This window comes from Sesamum indicum, linkage group LG3, assembly GCF_026168435.1.
Source record: "Sesamum indicum cultivar Baizhima isolate 11 linkage group LG3, ASM2616843v1, whole genome shotgun sequence".
Classification (NCBI taxonomy): domain Eukaryota; kingdom Viridiplantae; phylum Streptophyta; class Magnoliopsida; order Lamiales; family Pedaliaceae; genus Sesamum; species Sesamum indicum.
In genome coordinates this window covers 27,674,893-27,691,651 of record NC_142659.1, presented here as the reverse complement: position 1 = coordinate 27,691,651, position 16,759 = coordinate 27,674,893, and the positions used below count along the sequence as shown (strand labels likewise).

The 16,759-nt window shown below is 37.0% G+C and overlaps 1 protein-coding gene across 2 annotated transcripts; it reads left to right on the top strand.

Annotated features, from left to right (window-relative positions):
- The first annotated feature begins 724 nt into the window (after nt 1-724).
- ASG2 (transducin family protein / WD-40 repeat family protein) lies at nt 725-16,239 on the top strand. Of its 2 annotated transcripts, none has more exons than XM_088878761.1 (20): nt 725-959; nt 1,614-1,682; nt 2,866-2,943; nt 3,732-3,866; nt 3,947-4,054; nt 4,136-4,264; nt 6,136-6,251; nt 6,325-6,442; nt 7,101-7,206; nt 9,437-9,582; nt 9,660-9,830; nt 9,922-10,032; nt 10,429-10,540; nt 11,234-11,571; nt 12,142-12,232; nt 13,338-13,433; nt 14,712-14,782; nt 14,856-14,983; nt 15,239-15,350; nt 15,928-16,239. In XM_088878761.1, exons 1-19 carry the CDS (start codon nt 885-887, stop codon nt 15,318-15,320), a joined length of 2,280 nt encoding a protein of 759 aa, XP_088734887.1. In that variant the 5' UTR covers nt 725-884; the 3' UTR covers nt 15,321-15,350; nt 15,928-16,239. The 2 variants fall into 2 exon arrangements, with proteins under 2 accessions (XP_088734887.1, XP_088734888.1); XM_088878762.1 differs by having other exon boundaries at nt 15,925-16,239.
- The last annotated feature ends 520 nt before the right edge of the window (nt 16,240-16,759 follow it).

The following is a 16,759-nucleotide window of genomic DNA, read 5'->3' as shown; positions in this document are numbered from 1 at the left end:
AAATTTTACTACTTTATTCGCTATTTTACAAGTGATAAAAAGTGATGTAATACTGGCAATTTATAAATTTATTTTTTACATCAATAATGTATGCTGTTGTTGCTTCGAAATGTATTTATACTTTAGTATATTACATGTTAGACTCTAATAGAGCGCCGAAATTATATTAATAAGACTATGCTTAGACCAAGTGACGTGTATATAATTAAATGAATACTAGCACGGCCAATGACGTACTTCGCACATTTAATGACATATTGGATATATCATGAGAAGTTGAATATGCAAATACGAGATATTGAACGTTCTGAAATATTAATTGAATTTTCATAATTAAATATATTCATAAAAGCATGAATTTCAATCCAATCACATGAAAAATTCAAATAAAGGATAAACCAATCAACTAAAAAAAAATATTTTGATTATATTAGGCCTTCTGATTTTTTAAAACAAATTTATTCCATTTATAAGAGCGTTAGATCAAACAAAATATAATGGTGAACTATATTAATATGAAACTTTTTATTTATTTATTAATAGCACATTCAATAAGATCATAAATTTATTTTGTTATTAATTTAAATTAACAAAACAAAAATATTAACTGAAATATGGAAACAGGATTCGCTGAGTCAAAATGAGAGAGACTTCTAGTCCTCGACACGTGTCACAGTGGCTATATATAAAATATTTAATATGTAATAATAGAAAAAAGATAGGAAAAAGAATAGAAAAAGCATTGTCCAAAGTCCGGAGAAAGGAGGAAAAGAAAGAGTGAGAGAGAGAGAGATTTTCTTCGTAGAATCGGGAAAGTCTTGGAAGGGTAGCTGAGGAGGAACGGTAGAGCTGAATTCCGACGATCTTCGCAGCGGTTTCTCTCAATGGACTACTCCTACAGCTTTCACGACGGCAACATCACCGACTTGATAAACAGTCGCACTCTTCACAACCATCATGTGCGTCTATGTTTTTCTTGCGTCAGTTTAATTATTGAAAAGCGTTTTATCCTTTTTTTTTTTTTTTGGTCTTGGATGAGTGTTCTGATTTTGTTCTTTTTCAGTGTGGGTTTGATTTGTGCATGCTGTGGTTGCTTGTGTTTAAGTGGGAATGGAGATTCTTGTTGCAGTTGGGGGTTATGATCAATTTGGCTACACTTTTGTTGGGTGTTAGTTGGGGGGTTTCTCTGATGATGTCTCTTGTGCCTAAATTATTGCCATAGGAAATGCGGGAAGAAGTGCCTTTTGAGTATATTGCTTTAATTTTATTGATAATGAAGCAAGAGAATGAAAAGGGTACCGGGAAAATGTATGCTCTTAGAATGTCCCAGGTAGTGAAGTAGCACGTTGAGGGACTGTGGCAACTGGATACGGGATTTGGACATTCTTTTTCCAAATTGTCATATAGCAGGTCATTTGAAATTATTGAAAGGTGCCAAATTTGTGGTAATGGGCCTTGTATCAAGAGGCGTGAGTAAATAAATATGTAACCTTTCACAGTATCTGTTAAGGTGAAGTTCTGCATAGGGATAATTACGATGATTATGTATCCTACTTCAGTGTTCTTGGGCTGATATTATAGTGGCACTTACTATTATGACCTTTTGTTTTCAGGATTTCAACTACATTGTGCAAATGCACTCCTCACTTGTGCGAAGGCTCTCCCTAGAAAGAGAATTAGAGGTAATAATATATGTATAATTCTCATATCTGGACAATTTTTTTTAATGGTGAATGCACTTTATTTTTCTCCTTGATATTCTTTTCTGAGATTGTTCTTGTGAAAGTCTATAGTTTCTGGCACATTAAATTGGAGAACAGAAAGGGCTTGCTTATGCAAGATCTTAAAAATAATTGAAGCCTGCCAATGCCTGTGGTTTCTTTCAGATGCATCAATTGCTATGACAGGAACGAGGTAGCAAACCTGAAAAAACTAGCTTAAACTTGCTCTTACAATTAAGTTATAAATCGTTACAGAGAAACTTGCTTTACTCTCAAGTCAATTATTCTTTTGCATAATGACAACTTTTTATTTTAGACTAACTAGTGAGTTAGTAACTTGAATAACTATGCTGGGACATTGAATGAATGAAGATTACTCTTTTGTGCCGTGAAAAGTTCATGATGTTGTGACTCAAACATGAAGGTAATGGAATTTATTAACATAACTAAATATCAATTTTAAATTAGCTGTCTCTGACTAAACTGGAGAGAACAATCATAGTAAGGGGTATTCTGATTGGTTTACAAGGAATATGGACTATGATGTGCATTGGACCATTCCCTGTCATAACTTGCGAGATAAATGCTGATTCCAGTTCCATCTTGCTACTTTATCATGAAGCATATTATTGAAACAACAACAGATGGTGTTAAACTTTGTGTTAGCCCATTGACATTTTCCATTGCTCCTGTTATCTAGATAGATTAAATCGGAAAAAAGTACATCCCTAATTTGAGGATTTGTTGTGTCTTCTAGTGCATTCATGTGATGGTATTAATTATGGACTCAATATTAAGGTTGTCACTTGTGCATCATATCTTCTGGCTTCAAAGTGTGAGGACTATCTTTTTGCCTTTAGATTTCATCATCATATTAAAAGTGAAGGTTATTTCAGAAGAATATATTTCTCATTTTTGGGGGTAAACTAGTTCACATAGACACCCTTTAAAACATACTTGCTAATAGTTTATGAATACTTTAATGGAAGGTCAGCAATTTATGTTATTTTCCTCTATGGCTATGAGATTATGTTGTCAGTTTGTATGAGTATGTGTGCAGGTGCATGTGGTATTTACATATATAAACGATATGCTAAATTAGCAATTTGAAAGTTTCTTTTTCTATTTTTCTTTTTCCGGACAGGGGCACCATGGATGTGTAAATGCTATAGCTTGGAATTCAGAAGGCTCAATGTTGATATCAGGATCTGATGATACACGAGTATGATTCTACCGTTTAAGTTTATTAGTGAAGACCTTAGCCTTATGCATGTATTCATCCAGATTTGTGAGGTAATTAAAAGGTTTGGGTAACCTAGGATCAAGAGTTTGAAGTTCTTTTGCGAATGAGGAATGTGTTTGAGTTTGGGCAGTTATACTGAAAAGATACTGAAAAGATGAAAAGTTGGTTTTGCCAAGTATTCCATCTAGAGTTTGGGCAGTTATACTGTGTCTTGAGAACCTTCGTTAAAAGAATTTGCTGAGAAAAAGGGTTATATTTTGGCAAATTGATCTCGTTGCTATTTGGTAAATATTACTTTCTGGAATAACCAAGGATAGTTATTCCACATAACTTAGGAAGTTAGGTAATCTGCGGGGAAGGGTCACACTGGAAAATGTTCCAAACTGGGCCTGCTCTTTGTTTTTGTTTTTTTAAGCTTAAAAATATTCATGTTGTGATGCATAGTTTGTGTATCAAGATGATTATTTGTATCTTGGTCATATGATTTTCTGTTTGTGTGCCACAACTTTGATCATGCTTCAATCCATGGGCTAAATTTCCTGATTGCAAAACTGGATGCTGTTCAGCCATAATTTAGCATTGAGTAATTATAGATGCTACTATTGATGTGATTGCTTTATTTACTTTATGTGCACTTTTTTTTTTCTTGTGGTAATATGTTTTTCCTTTATTCCATGTGTGAAGTTTCCACTCGCACCTGATTTCTTGATGTAAGTGGCACCTAGCACATCTGCAATTCGATATGAGAATTGTTGTATTTGTTGCAGCTTAATATTTGGTCGTATTCAAGCCGAAAACTTTTGCACTCCATTGAGACTGGCCACTCTGCTAACATTTTCTGTACAAAATTCATTCCTGAAACTTCAGATGAATTGGTTGTTTCTGGGGCAGGGGATGCTGAGGTAACCTTTTCTTAGCAGATTATTCATTTTTAGTTGAGTGGTTCTTATTTTGTTTAATGGAGGTAATGTTTTTTTTGCAGGTCCGCCTCTTTAATTTATCCCGTTTAAGGAGGAGTGGACTGGAGGAGGGTGGTATCAGCCCCTCGGCAATTTTTCAGTGTCATACGAGGAGGGTTAAAAAATTAGCTGTAAACACCTCTTTCTGTCTCTTGAATGTAATTCTACGTTGACAATGTTGCTACTACCTGTAAGCTTATTTCTTGCTTTAGGTGGAAGTAGGAAACCCTCATGTGGTGTGGAGTGCGAGTGAAGATGGAACATTGAGGCAGCATGATTTTCGTGAAGGTGCTTCTTGTCCTCCTGCTGGTTCCTCTCATCAAGAATGTCGTAACATCCTCGTCAGTTCTAAGTCCTTGTATATTGCTTTCTTCCCTCCTTTGCATTTCTTCTTCTTCCTGCATCACACGCCTCTTTTTTTCAGTATCTCTGGAAAAGAAATATGTGGATGTGCCTTCTTCATATATTAAATTATGCATGGCTGGATTCTGTTGAATTACCTGTTCTTTGGAGTGATGAAAAACTGAAACCTATGATAGTGTTGTGGCCAAGTCTCTTTGCCAAACATTTCTAGCATGGCATCGTACTGCTATCAGAAAGAGGGGAATAAACTAGGTGGTGGTGGCCCAAATGTCTCCAAATATATGGCTAATCGGCTTAGGAATCGTGACCTATGATTGCCAGTCAGCAATTTTCTTCCATGCAACCAAGAGTATTAATACCTCTTGTAATTAACTTCTCTCTCTTGCCATCTATCTCTTGCTCTCTACAGGATATTATAACCATTAGTGTGTTCCTTTTTTACCCCTTATTGTCATATTTGCTTTGTCCACAAATAGCACCCCTCTTAACTTGAACAAGAAGCTAACAGTTATAATCATTTTACTTTGAGAGGCTTTTTGACTAAGCTACAATAGTCAAAAGTATCTTACAGTTTGTTATATATTAAGTAGTGAAGAAAGAGCTTTTAAGTTTAAAATTGAGATATAAGGGCTTACAAACTTTCCTTTGAAAAAGCAAGGAGACTGGAATCACCTTCCGGTGTGCCAAATGTACCTGTATCTATAAATTTTGCCATTATTGTGAGGACTCACCCAAGAAGGGATCTTCCTCTATCAAGATATGTTAATCGAATACGAAAGGCACTAGAATCTATAAATTTGCTTTACGCTCGTTTTAGAATACAAATTATTGAGGTCTGCGTTGTTATAGATCCTAAAGCTGGAGTAAAGTTTCATTTCTCTTTGTACAGATGTTAGAGGCGGCTTTGGGGCATGTAGAGATTCAGAGAACTAATAAAAGGATGAAAAAGGGAGGAAGGGGACACAAAAATAAGGAAAGGAAGGAAAGTAAAAGGAGGGCGGATGGTTGGTACAAATAATTATGACAATTTCTTGTTGAATGAGTAATTATTTTGTGTATGAGTTCCTAATTTTCTATTAACTAGAGGAATACCTATGTTGCTCTTACTTAGGTTATCCGGGTCTGTGTCCATATCAGTAAGCTTGAAGATTGAGGTTGCATATTCGTATTGGGGCTAAGTCTCTTACAGTGTCCATTAGGTTTCAATTGGAAATATGCTGTCTGAATCCAAACAAAAGAGCTTTATTATAGTTAATGAGAGAGAATGTCCTTTTCTCTCGTTTCAAGATCTTCATCGCATCTATAGGCTCAGACCTTGGCATTTATTTGAGAATCAACGTTTTAACTAAATATATGAGCAGTAAGCTGTAATTTACTGAGGTCTGACAGCTCACAAGCTGTAAATGGAGCTTATTTTTTCTCTCTGCTATTTTCTCTTTGTTCTGTGCTTTTACGTTAAGGTTCCAACTTGTGAAACAAGTAGTTTCCATTTGTTATGATTCATAATAATTCCTGTGCGGTTGTGGGCCCGGGGAGGGAACTGAGTAATAATAGCTGGGTTCACTATCAGTGAGGTGTACAGTTTACCATCTTAACTCGAACATTTCATCCCCTCTCATTAATTTTTAAGCAATTTATGTATGTACTCATTTTAATATTACATAATTTGGTAGAGTGTGGTGACCTCTTTTCACGTCCAATACACACACCCACACACACATATATTGATTGGAAAATCAGCTATTTAAACTGTTTGCTTTGGGGTCTGGATTTGTATCCTTAGTAAAACAACAAACTGGCTTTTTTACTCTTTTCTAAATCGGGGATCATGTGCACTACTTGAATGCAGCTTGATTTGCGTTGTGGAGCTAAAAAATCATTAGCGGACCCTCCTAAGCAGTGCCTTGCTCTGAAATCTTGTGATATTAGTTCTACTAGGCCTCATTTACTCCTTGTTGGTGGCAGGTACTTATAGTTAATTCAGTTCTATTCCTATTATTCATGACATTTTCACTAACCACTATGATGATGCTTGCAGTGATACATTTGCACGTTTGTATGATAGACGAATGCTGCCTCCATTGTCATCTAGTCAGAAGAAGTTGCCACCACCTCCTTGTGTGAACTATTTTTGTCCAATGCATCTCTCTGACCTTGTTAGTCCATGACTTATTTACTAATTATATGTCATTTTGTTACATGATTCTTGCTTCTGTCATCTTCTTAACTTGTTGAAATGGTGACCACTTTTGCATTTTTAGGTACACAAGTAAAAGTGATATGATGCTTTAAATTCTATGTTACGAGAGAGTGGTGTTGCTTGGATGTCAATTATAACAGAATCTTTTTTCTGAATTGAGAACATTAAATGGGCTTCAAATTGTTGTTGAAGATAGATAAGGACTGATCATGGAAGATCAGTGATGATTGTGATACATGAAGGTGAAAGGGTGTATTGACATGGGGAAACTGGCCGGTCAAAGTTCTAGAAAAAGTATCAAACTCTGATTATTCTGGTAGTCATTGTTGTCGAGGCACTTGCTTTGTTATAGAAGTGAACTTTAGAAGAAGAAACAAAATATGTAACATAGTTTCAGCATGTTAATTAAGTTCACTCTTTATTTGACTTGGTATGATCTTTGGTGTGCCTGATTTTAACATCTGCAAGTGCGTGTTTGTCTTGTAGTCTTTGTATGAATAAACGATTATATTTTAGAGTAAATATGGTAGGGTTTTATATTCATATAATTTATTTGCACATTTTGGTAGCAAAAGCTGCCTTGTGAAATTATATGATCTCATCTTTCTTGCCAGGGTCGGTCTAGCTTGCATTTAACTCACGTCACTTTCAGTCCTAATGGAGAGGAGGTTCTTCTTAGTTATAGTGGAGAGCATGTGTATCTGATGGATGTCAATCTTGGTATGTTTTTGGTCCATATTTTCATAATCTGAAAAGCTAATAATGTTCTTAGTTATATTTGTCCCTATCATTAAATTTCTAAATTTGTTATGCATATCTGGAGCATGAAATTGGTTTACTGTATAGTTGGTTTTGAGCTAGAGGACCGGGTCTCTTGATTTCTTTAACAACAAAAAATTGGTAAGGGTTGTTTATGGAGAGTTGACGTAGCATCTTGCACAGTAATTTGGGTGCTTGCACATTTTTAAGGGTTTGGGCTTTTGCCTTTTAATGATGTCATTGGGAAACATATGAGAGAGGGAAGTGGATCAGGTGTAACTGTTTGGTGAAATTTTATTGAACCACGTCTGAATCAAGCTTGCTGCAAACTTATTGTGAAAACACGGATATGCCTATATTTTGGTGGTTAATAAACCCACACTTTGGATCACTCACAAGCATACATGTCTTGCAGTTCTAAGCACACCAATAAGCTACAAACCTTCTAAATATAAGTGATGCTTCAAGCAAAGACTTGGTAAGAATCTTTAGAAGAGTGCTTCTACTTGGACTAGAATAATATGAATCTTTCTTTCTTAGAAGGATTTACATGTACATCCCTCCACACACGGTAAGGAAACGTAATCCAATAATAGACATAACTCCATTTGAATTATGGAATTAAATCCTGCTCAAAAGTGGATATTGATTGACTTCCAGGTCCGAACCCCTACCTCATTTCCATGAATGGACTGCTTGTAAAATTGTTCATGAGTATTCTGTACTTAAAAGTTTTCAATCTAAGGCTTTTGATGACTGGATGGAAACCTAAGTTGGTGATGTTAAGATATAAAAAGAGCAGAAGAGCCAAAGTGGATTATTGTGCAAGAGAAATCTATTTCTCAGATGGATATCTTAAATCCATGACCTACTGCAACCATGCAATCTTAATACTCTCAAGATCAGTAAGTTTCTTGCTGTCCAACCAAAGTCCTCTTCGTATGTGCCTGCACACTCGGGCAATTTCACACACCCTGGGTGTATGCCAATGTCCGCTTGCTGGCCTTGTCGAGATTACTCCACTCTTCTTGTTCTTTCATTTTGCAGCCTGAGGAACCTGATTTAGAGAGCACTACTATTGCAAATAAGCGCTGCCACAATTGAGTGCCGCAACAGGTGAAGCAGCCCGACACTCTAAGTTAGAATCTCCCATGGTATCTTATAGCTTAGACCTCCGAACCTACAACCTGCCTTTGAGTGAATGCACACATGGCACAACATTTCTTTGACTGAAGACTCATGAAGTGACGGTAACCTGGTCCTTAGAGAAGTTGAAGCTTATGTTGCATCTGTGGCTATATCTCTATATCCAAACGCCACATTTTCTCATTTGTAACACTATCATCATCAGTCGCTAACCTTCTTATTGGCATTGATTCTTCTAGTTGCCTTATGATGGATGGGAAATAAAAATACAACCAAGGCAAAGAACAAATTTCACCCCAAGGGATGGGTAAAGGAGAATCATTCAATGGAGGAGGTATGAAATTACCAAGTCACCCTAAATAAATGATTCATAGTCACATAAAAGGGAATTAAAGCCGGTCAAGACTTAAGATGGTAATTTCATCTTTCTTCTTATAGTTGGTGAATGAAGCATGAATAAATACCCCATCACTAAATCATAGAGGGTTGTAGGTGGAAAAAAGGACAAACTCTCGTTTGCTCTTGGAGCAAGTCCTGAGTTGACGTGAAGGATAAATATTGGGCCATTCTCCTATGTCCTTGACATTCTATTGTCTTGGAGAGGTTACTTGCTCAACCTCTGTTCCAATTGTCATTTTTCAAATCCGGAAATAGCTCAGGGTTAACTTTCTGGTTCACTGTGGGAGATTTCACCTTTAGACCCATGGAAGACTGGACAACCAGCCCATCTCATGAGTCATGGACGAAGCTCGTAAGATGGTGGTGAAAAAAGATGTCAGCATTTGACTTAATCCAGATGGACCTAGAGAAGTTCTTTGTTGGACTTCTCCACCATATCTATTTCCCACTTGACTACAGCCCTGTAGTCTAGAAGAACATACATGTCATAATGTAATAGCCATCACAAGTCATTATTGAAGGATTGATATGCCACACTATTATTTTTTTTTTACTTCATAGTGTCAACATATTGCATTTTTTTAAAATCTAATTTGGGAATCAGATTTCGACATTGGATGCTGGTTGACATTTTGGTTTTAAGCAGCTTCAGGGAGTACAATGAGGTATACCCCTGGGGATGTGTCAAAGCTTACCAGCTTGAGTCCCATACTTGACAGTGCCGTCATGCATTCACCTGTTTCTGGAGCGACTTTAAATGGGTTTCCTGTGAGAAAGAAAGCTGCTGCAGGGGTATCTGTCCTTGGCTTAAGGTTCATTTGCTCAGAATTTATCTTGCTGATGATTCACTGTCCTCCTTTTATTTTAAGCTTGATAAGTGCAGGAAGTTAATCCAGATTGCTGAAAAATCGTTAAAAGGAGAAACAGATTATTATTATGGAATTGAGGCTTGTAATGAAGTTTTGGATGGTCGCAGCCATGAAATTGGACCAACTCTCATGCACGAGTGTTTGTGTATACGTGCATCCTTGTTGCTTAAGGTATTGTGAGAATACGTCTTTGGAATTCATCAACCAGCATTATTTGCTGCTGCTTTTCCCTATTCAATAAATCCTTTTTACCCCTATTCAGCGGATGTGGAAAAGTGATGCACACATGGCTATCAGGGACTGTCAGAGAGCTAGGAAAATCAATCCTTCTTCAACCAGGGCACTCATTTGCATGGCTGAAGCACTTTCCATGGTAACTGAACGATATTCATAATTGGATACTCAAGTTGTGGAGTCTCAGATTACAATTATCTCCCACAAATAACTCTCCAGGGTCATATATATCTTGTAACTGAGTTCTTAAGTCTTGTCCTTGGTTTCTACTTTTCTAGCACCAGGAGCTGTTTGCTGTATGATTTTTGAGAAATTCTCTGATAACATGTTAATTCAGAAGCTTTAAGATGCCGGCATTTTATCCGCATTCGTCAAGTTAGGTGATGACAGGATAACCTCAACTAATGCAGTATGATTGGGACTTTTGTTTCTCATTGATATATTGGTCGCACTGGTTTTATGATACAATTATGGAGCGAATTTGCATTTTGCTATTTCTAAGTTTTATTTTGTTTGCTTGTGGTGCTTATTGCAGTTGGAAAAACATAAGGAAGCCTTAGACTTTGCTATTGCAGCACAATCTCTGGCTCCCTCTGATCCTGAAATTACGGAGAGGGTGGAGAATATTAAGAAGAATCTTGCTGCAGGTTTGCACTACTTTAGTGCCTTATTTATATCTTGATTGTCTCTCAATGGCCATACATGTTATGTGTGATGCCAGTTATGCTTTTCTTGTGGCTTATTACAAGCTGGTTGTGAAGCTGATTTTATTTCTCTTATTAAGCCTGAAAGTGGGTCTGTTTTGGATTTTCTCCAAGAGTTGGATCATACTTATTGTATGTCAATGCGCTGGTGATCGATAGTCAATGGGCTAGATTGGGTTATGAAAACTTAATATAAGTATATGAGTGGATATGGACTGGAAGATTGCTCTGGAGTCGAGGCAACAAGTCAGTAGGATTTCTAATTTCACCTCTCAGTGCGGTTTGCTAGCAATAACCTGGTGAATGTCTCCCTGGCTTTGTGTTGGAAAGCAGTTTTCTCTTGCTTGCTTCCCTCCTATATGTGTTGGGCTCGAAAAACAATTTTTGCTGTTTTCATCTCATGGAAAATAACTTTAAATTTTTCTGTCAAGAAGCCTTAGCAGACAGTATTTTCTGACCTACATATGAATTGTTTCTGTTCTATGATGGTGTTTTATCTTCACTTTTATGTTTTTTCTGACAAATTGCTATTTCGCCACTGAAGGGCAAGTGATATTTTTATGAGAATCATGCCATATCTTTTGTGTTTACTAGTAATATATAATGATGAATAATATCATGCACCTGCCTTAACAGCTGAATCTGACAAAGCTAACATGGAAGGTGATAGAGGATCAAAGGCAAACTATCGAGCAGGACGAGTACTTTCTCTGAGTGACATAATCTATCATTCAGAAGGAGAAAATGATACTTCCATAGATGGGCCTGAAAGAGAGGACTCTGACTACGATGAAGAGCTGGAACTGGATTTTGGAACATCAATATCTACTGATGATTCTGATCCCAATGTTGTCCACAGAAATATAAATTTGAGAATACACAGGCGAGGTGATTCGAGCATGGAAACTGGAAGACCCAATGGCTCTTGTGGGTTACCTGTATTATCATCCGAAAATGATAAAGTGCCCTATCAGGTATTGATTCTATTCTTTTTACTCGTAATGTTCTTAAGTTGTGCTCATATCAGCTGTTGTGAATTTCTCCATTATGATGGTACAATTTGTACTTTTTATGAGTTAAAGTGTTCGTAACTGTTTTTATATGGTGTATTAGGATTTTTTTTTGGTTCAATTCTATTTTAATGTCCTATGTTTTCCATTTAGTGTTTTGTATCAACCGATCCTCAGTTGATCCACATGTGTCTTAAAGTCCTTTGGTAGATGATGTATGTTGTTTTTTCTTATTAGGCTTTCAAATTCTCATTACGTCATTTTTGGCAGTGGAGGAATACAACCCCCCTACTGCCCAAAATTCATCTCTTGCTTGCAGTTTTTCCGGCAAAGCATTTGTTATCTTCTGTGTGCCCACTTTTTTCCTGCTGCTTCATTACATTCAAAATTCTGGGTGATGCATTTTGTGGAATATGATGATAAAATTGCTCCCAAAGTTCTAATACATCTATTTTGTTTTATTATATTTTTAAAGTGTATCTGTATGTTGTTTCCATATTATGTTACTGTTTACCCATCCTGTTCATCTTGCAGCCTGAGGTGGCAATAGATATGAAGCAGATATATGTTGGTCACTGTAATATAGGCACTGATATAAAGCAAGCTAGCTTTATTGGCCAAAGAGGTATGCCCAAGTCCTAAATTGCAGTTTTTCCATATCATGCTTACGCAAGGAATAAGATCAATGAATGAACATAGGGAGAAAAAAGATGGTTACATTTGAATTGCAGATCATTTTTTGAAAGTAATTTTCTGAGAGAAAGTGCAACAAGTTAAGTTTACAGATGTAAGACATGGTTTAGAACGTGTGTGTAGATGAGTTCTTTTGGAGCTACTTAGTAAGTTAGCTTGAGTTGAACTTGCCTAAGTTGGAATTTAATTTGAGGAGCTCGGATTGATTTTTGTAATTCGGTGATGGTGGAATATAATGCTCCACATGTTGCTGGGATGGGAGCAGTGTGAGAATGTGGCTTCGCTTCCTGGAGTCCCGGGGGGGACGGCCTGTTGGACTCCACCTATCAGCTCTGCTTGAATGTTCCATGTCTAGAAAAGCTGCAAAGCTATCTGTTGGTGCATTCATGGTCCATTCAAGGTGGTGGTGGCCACCATGGCAACTTGCTTTAATTTTGCTGCCCGCGCTTGCATATTGTGATGATTTTGTGTGACAAGAGTCTGTTGGTGAAGAGAAGAAGCAGGGAGGAAGAAATTAAAAAAGAAGTGTCTGAAGAGGAGTAAAAGAAGCAGATGGAAGGATATTTTGTCATACTAGTATATTGTCCAAAATTAGTGATGAAATATGAACTGCAGGGAATTAACCGTAGGAAGTCATCATTTGGAGGGGAAAAGGTGTCCAGAACCCTTTTGCTCAAGGGGTTAACTGAAATTGATCCCAAAAGTGAAACAATATAAATGTACAAATTAGTCTGCCTCATTAATATGGTTTTCAAGCCTTTTATGTTGAACCAAACAATGAAAAATTAATCACTATGGCACCAGACCCAAATCAACGGTGGCTTAGAAATCCTGTGAATGGGAAGTATGGCTGGGCTAAGCACACAAGAGACCAAACTGATTATTAAAATATTTAACCTATTTACAACAATGTGCATCATTCAGTACTATGGCATCGCCCTTGGTGGAATTTTCTCTGAAGATTGCATTTGTTGTATTGAATGATATTGACTGTTCCAATGGAAATATGTTGACATTATTTCCTTTATTGTATCCAGGTGAATATGTTGCCAGTGGAAGTGATGACGGTAGATGGTTTATCTGGGAGAAAAGAACTGCCCGGTTATTAAAGATGCTACATGGAGATGAGGCTGGTAATTTTATCCTCCCACCCCCACCCCAGTAAGAAAAAGGCAATAAAGAAGTTAGCTTTAGCAGATCATCATGTGCAGAGTTGCTAATCGTAATGTCAATTTGTACTTGTGATTCTAGAAATTGTTCTACTTAACCTTCATATATTGTCGGGGCTTCAGATGGTCGTTCATAGTTGGTTTGGCAGAACAGGGGTTGTGTTCCTGAATTGGTATTACAAATGCTTAAATTTTGTCAAACCTCATTAAATGTCCAGATTTTGATGATTTGACTATATCCATCATCCTCTCATAATGAAATATAGAGCCCAAACTAATGGTGATATTACTAGAGCTGTATCTGTTATTGCCAGAGCAGGAATAAGGTAGAGACCAGATTTACCTTCAACGAGAATGTTAGCCTCAAACTCTTGTTTTGCCATTCATCTTGAACCATGGTCTTTAGTCTCCTGACATCCCCTAGTTCCTGCCTGGGTGGCAAATGCTTCCCATCTTAATTCTCTGGTACACGCTGCAACTTCTCTGTTGGTTCAGTCCAAATTCTTAATGCAAGTTCAACCCTGGGCCAGATTGTTTCAACTTGAGCATGTGAAAGCTTGTTTTCTCTGCCTGCTATATCATGTACTGTTTTAACCGCTGTGAACTCCCTATTAGCTGTAACATATGATCCAACTCTCTGGAGGGGACTGTCTACTCGTGCATTATCAAGTTTGCTTCAGCTTGCCCACTTCTGTGTACGAAAAGCACTGTGTCAACAATATGATAACAACAGAAACTTAGCAGCCTAGATAGAAAGGGCAGAATTTGGAGAAATAAATTAGTAAGGCGTCCCCTTAGTGTAGCATATGGGTCCAGGAGATGTATTGTGGTTCAGTTTGATTATTTATAATAGGCACAGAAGATCTCTATACCTCAAACAGGATAGATGTGAGTTCAGTAGAATGGTTGTTTTGTAAGAGTTGTGTAAAGTATCTTGAAGTGCGTCAAGTTAGAACAGCAATCATCATCATGATTTGTAGCCTTCTAAATCTGTTCCTCCTAAACCCCCAGAGAGTGAGAGAGAGAGAGAGAAAATCTCAATTACAAAAATACCGTTGAACCTAGTTCTGAATCTCTGATTCAGTGGTAACCAACAAATTGCTTAATCTGTTTATGTTTTCATCCCTGTATTAGGGTGCATTACATTACCTGTTTCTTGAGTTTATTTGGCGCATCATATCCATCTTGATGTCTTGCTCCTCTGTCTGGGTTGTCTAATGAGATTGTCCCTTTCCTGTACAGTGGTCAACTGTGTACAGTGCCATCCATATGATTGTGTCATTGCGACTAGTGGAATCGATAGCACCATAAAGGTTACAGTAATAGTTTAGTTTATTAGACCTCTAAAAGGAATAGCGGGTTATTCAAACCTTTAATGGGATGCAGATCTGGACTCCAAATTCATCAGTCCCATCCACTGTGGCTGGCGGAGCTGCAGGCCCAGAGACTTCAAATGTTTTAGATGCTATGGAAGGAAACCAGCGCAGATTATGTCGCACACGTGAAGCAATTTTGTATGTTCTATTAATTTTCTAATTTACTTGGGAATAACTTTGGTCTCTCGTCTTTTACATTGTTGTACCTTTGTGCTTTTGGTTGTCATCTGAATGTTATTTGAGTCGGATGTGGGCCATTATGCATAAAACTTTGGCCACATACGGTATTCATATTTATGTGGGCATTCTAAGCTTAGTTTTCCTTATCCATGAATTTGTGGAAATGGCAATCTCATTGAATGGGACCATATTTTCTATTCAATGGTATCACAGGCCCTTCGAAATTCTGGAGCGTTTCCGGATGCATGAGTTTGCTGAGGGAAGTTTTCATCCATTTGAGTGCGCGCAAACTTAATATTGTTCTCCTTGCAGCACTTCGCCATAGGTATTGTATCGTGTTTCATACATTCGCTTTTGCATCTAGTAAGTGGAGTTACATATCTTGCATTATTAGAACATATAAATATCTATTCAGGGTTAAGTCTACTTCGACTGTTTCTTCCTCCAAAGAAGTTTTGAAATTACTATTTTACCACCTCCAAAAGTTCGTTGTTTGCGCCCTTATGTTGGATGAAAAATGCTAATACTAACAAAAAAAAATTATATAAATTTTCAATTTTGCCTCTGATTTAAGTGAAATACATGTGATTGTGTTTATTAAGGGATAAATGAAATTTATATGTATATGTGGATAACATATAATTTTTCCCTTAAAAATATTGAATGAGGGATAAAATTGAAATTCTATGTAATTTTCTAAGGTCAGCAGTAAAATCACATTTTCAAAAGGGCTCTTGGTGTAATTAGTCCTATTTATTTTGTTACGAGTCATGCTATGCTTTTTTCCTGTTATGTTTACATTCAGAAGTACATTTTAGACCATATTTCTGACAGTCTTGAATCCGACCATCCCATTTGAATCGTGTATATTCAAATGACACTTGTTTTCATTGGTTCAGCAGGAAAGTAAACGAATGATTGGAGGGCCTACCGACAGACTTGCTCCAAGTTTGTGAATCTAATTAGTCTGTGTTGTAGAGGTTTAGTGTTTTGAAAATAAGTATGGAGCAAAGATTTACAACGCTGATAGCGGTGGCTACAGGAAGGAGTTTCTTTTAGGCTTTGTATAGCCACTGCTCATTAAGTGTTTTCTTTAATGGAAGAGAGAGAGAGAGAGAGAGAGAGAGAGAGAGAGAGATTTGTGTATCATATCATTTGTTTATAAACTTTTTTAGTATTTGTAAATGAAAAAAGTTTTCTATGTTGTGTTTTCACAGGTGTGCAAAGTTATGCTGAATTCCTAGATCACTCATCCTAATGATATTCATATACCTTTCTTGGTTATGAGGACGAAAATCAACGACGACCACATGTGCTTGCTTATCTCCATGTGTTTAGTGGAGTATATGAAATTGTTAGCTTTGTAAGCTCCAGAACTATTAATCTGTCCAAAGTTTACAATTCAGATGCGCGGCAGAGCAAGAGTACCCTCAAGTCTTGAGATTAGAATGCAAGGTACAAATGATGAAGGATACAGAGGTTTATAAACGACAGGGAGAGCATGTCCTCGGCTTTGTTTGGGTTCTCATTTTGGATTGTTTTAGTGCTCCAGACAAAATACGCTTAATGTTTGCGAGAGCCATCCTGCAAAAAATGCCTAAAACGTGCAACTGTGCCGGCCCCATTCCCATCACTCGTGTCTCTGGAGAGGACCAAAATTTCTCTTACTAATGCGACATTTCTCAAAAATGATATAAAAAGTTCGCTGAAGACATTTTGTATTTGGAGAAAAAT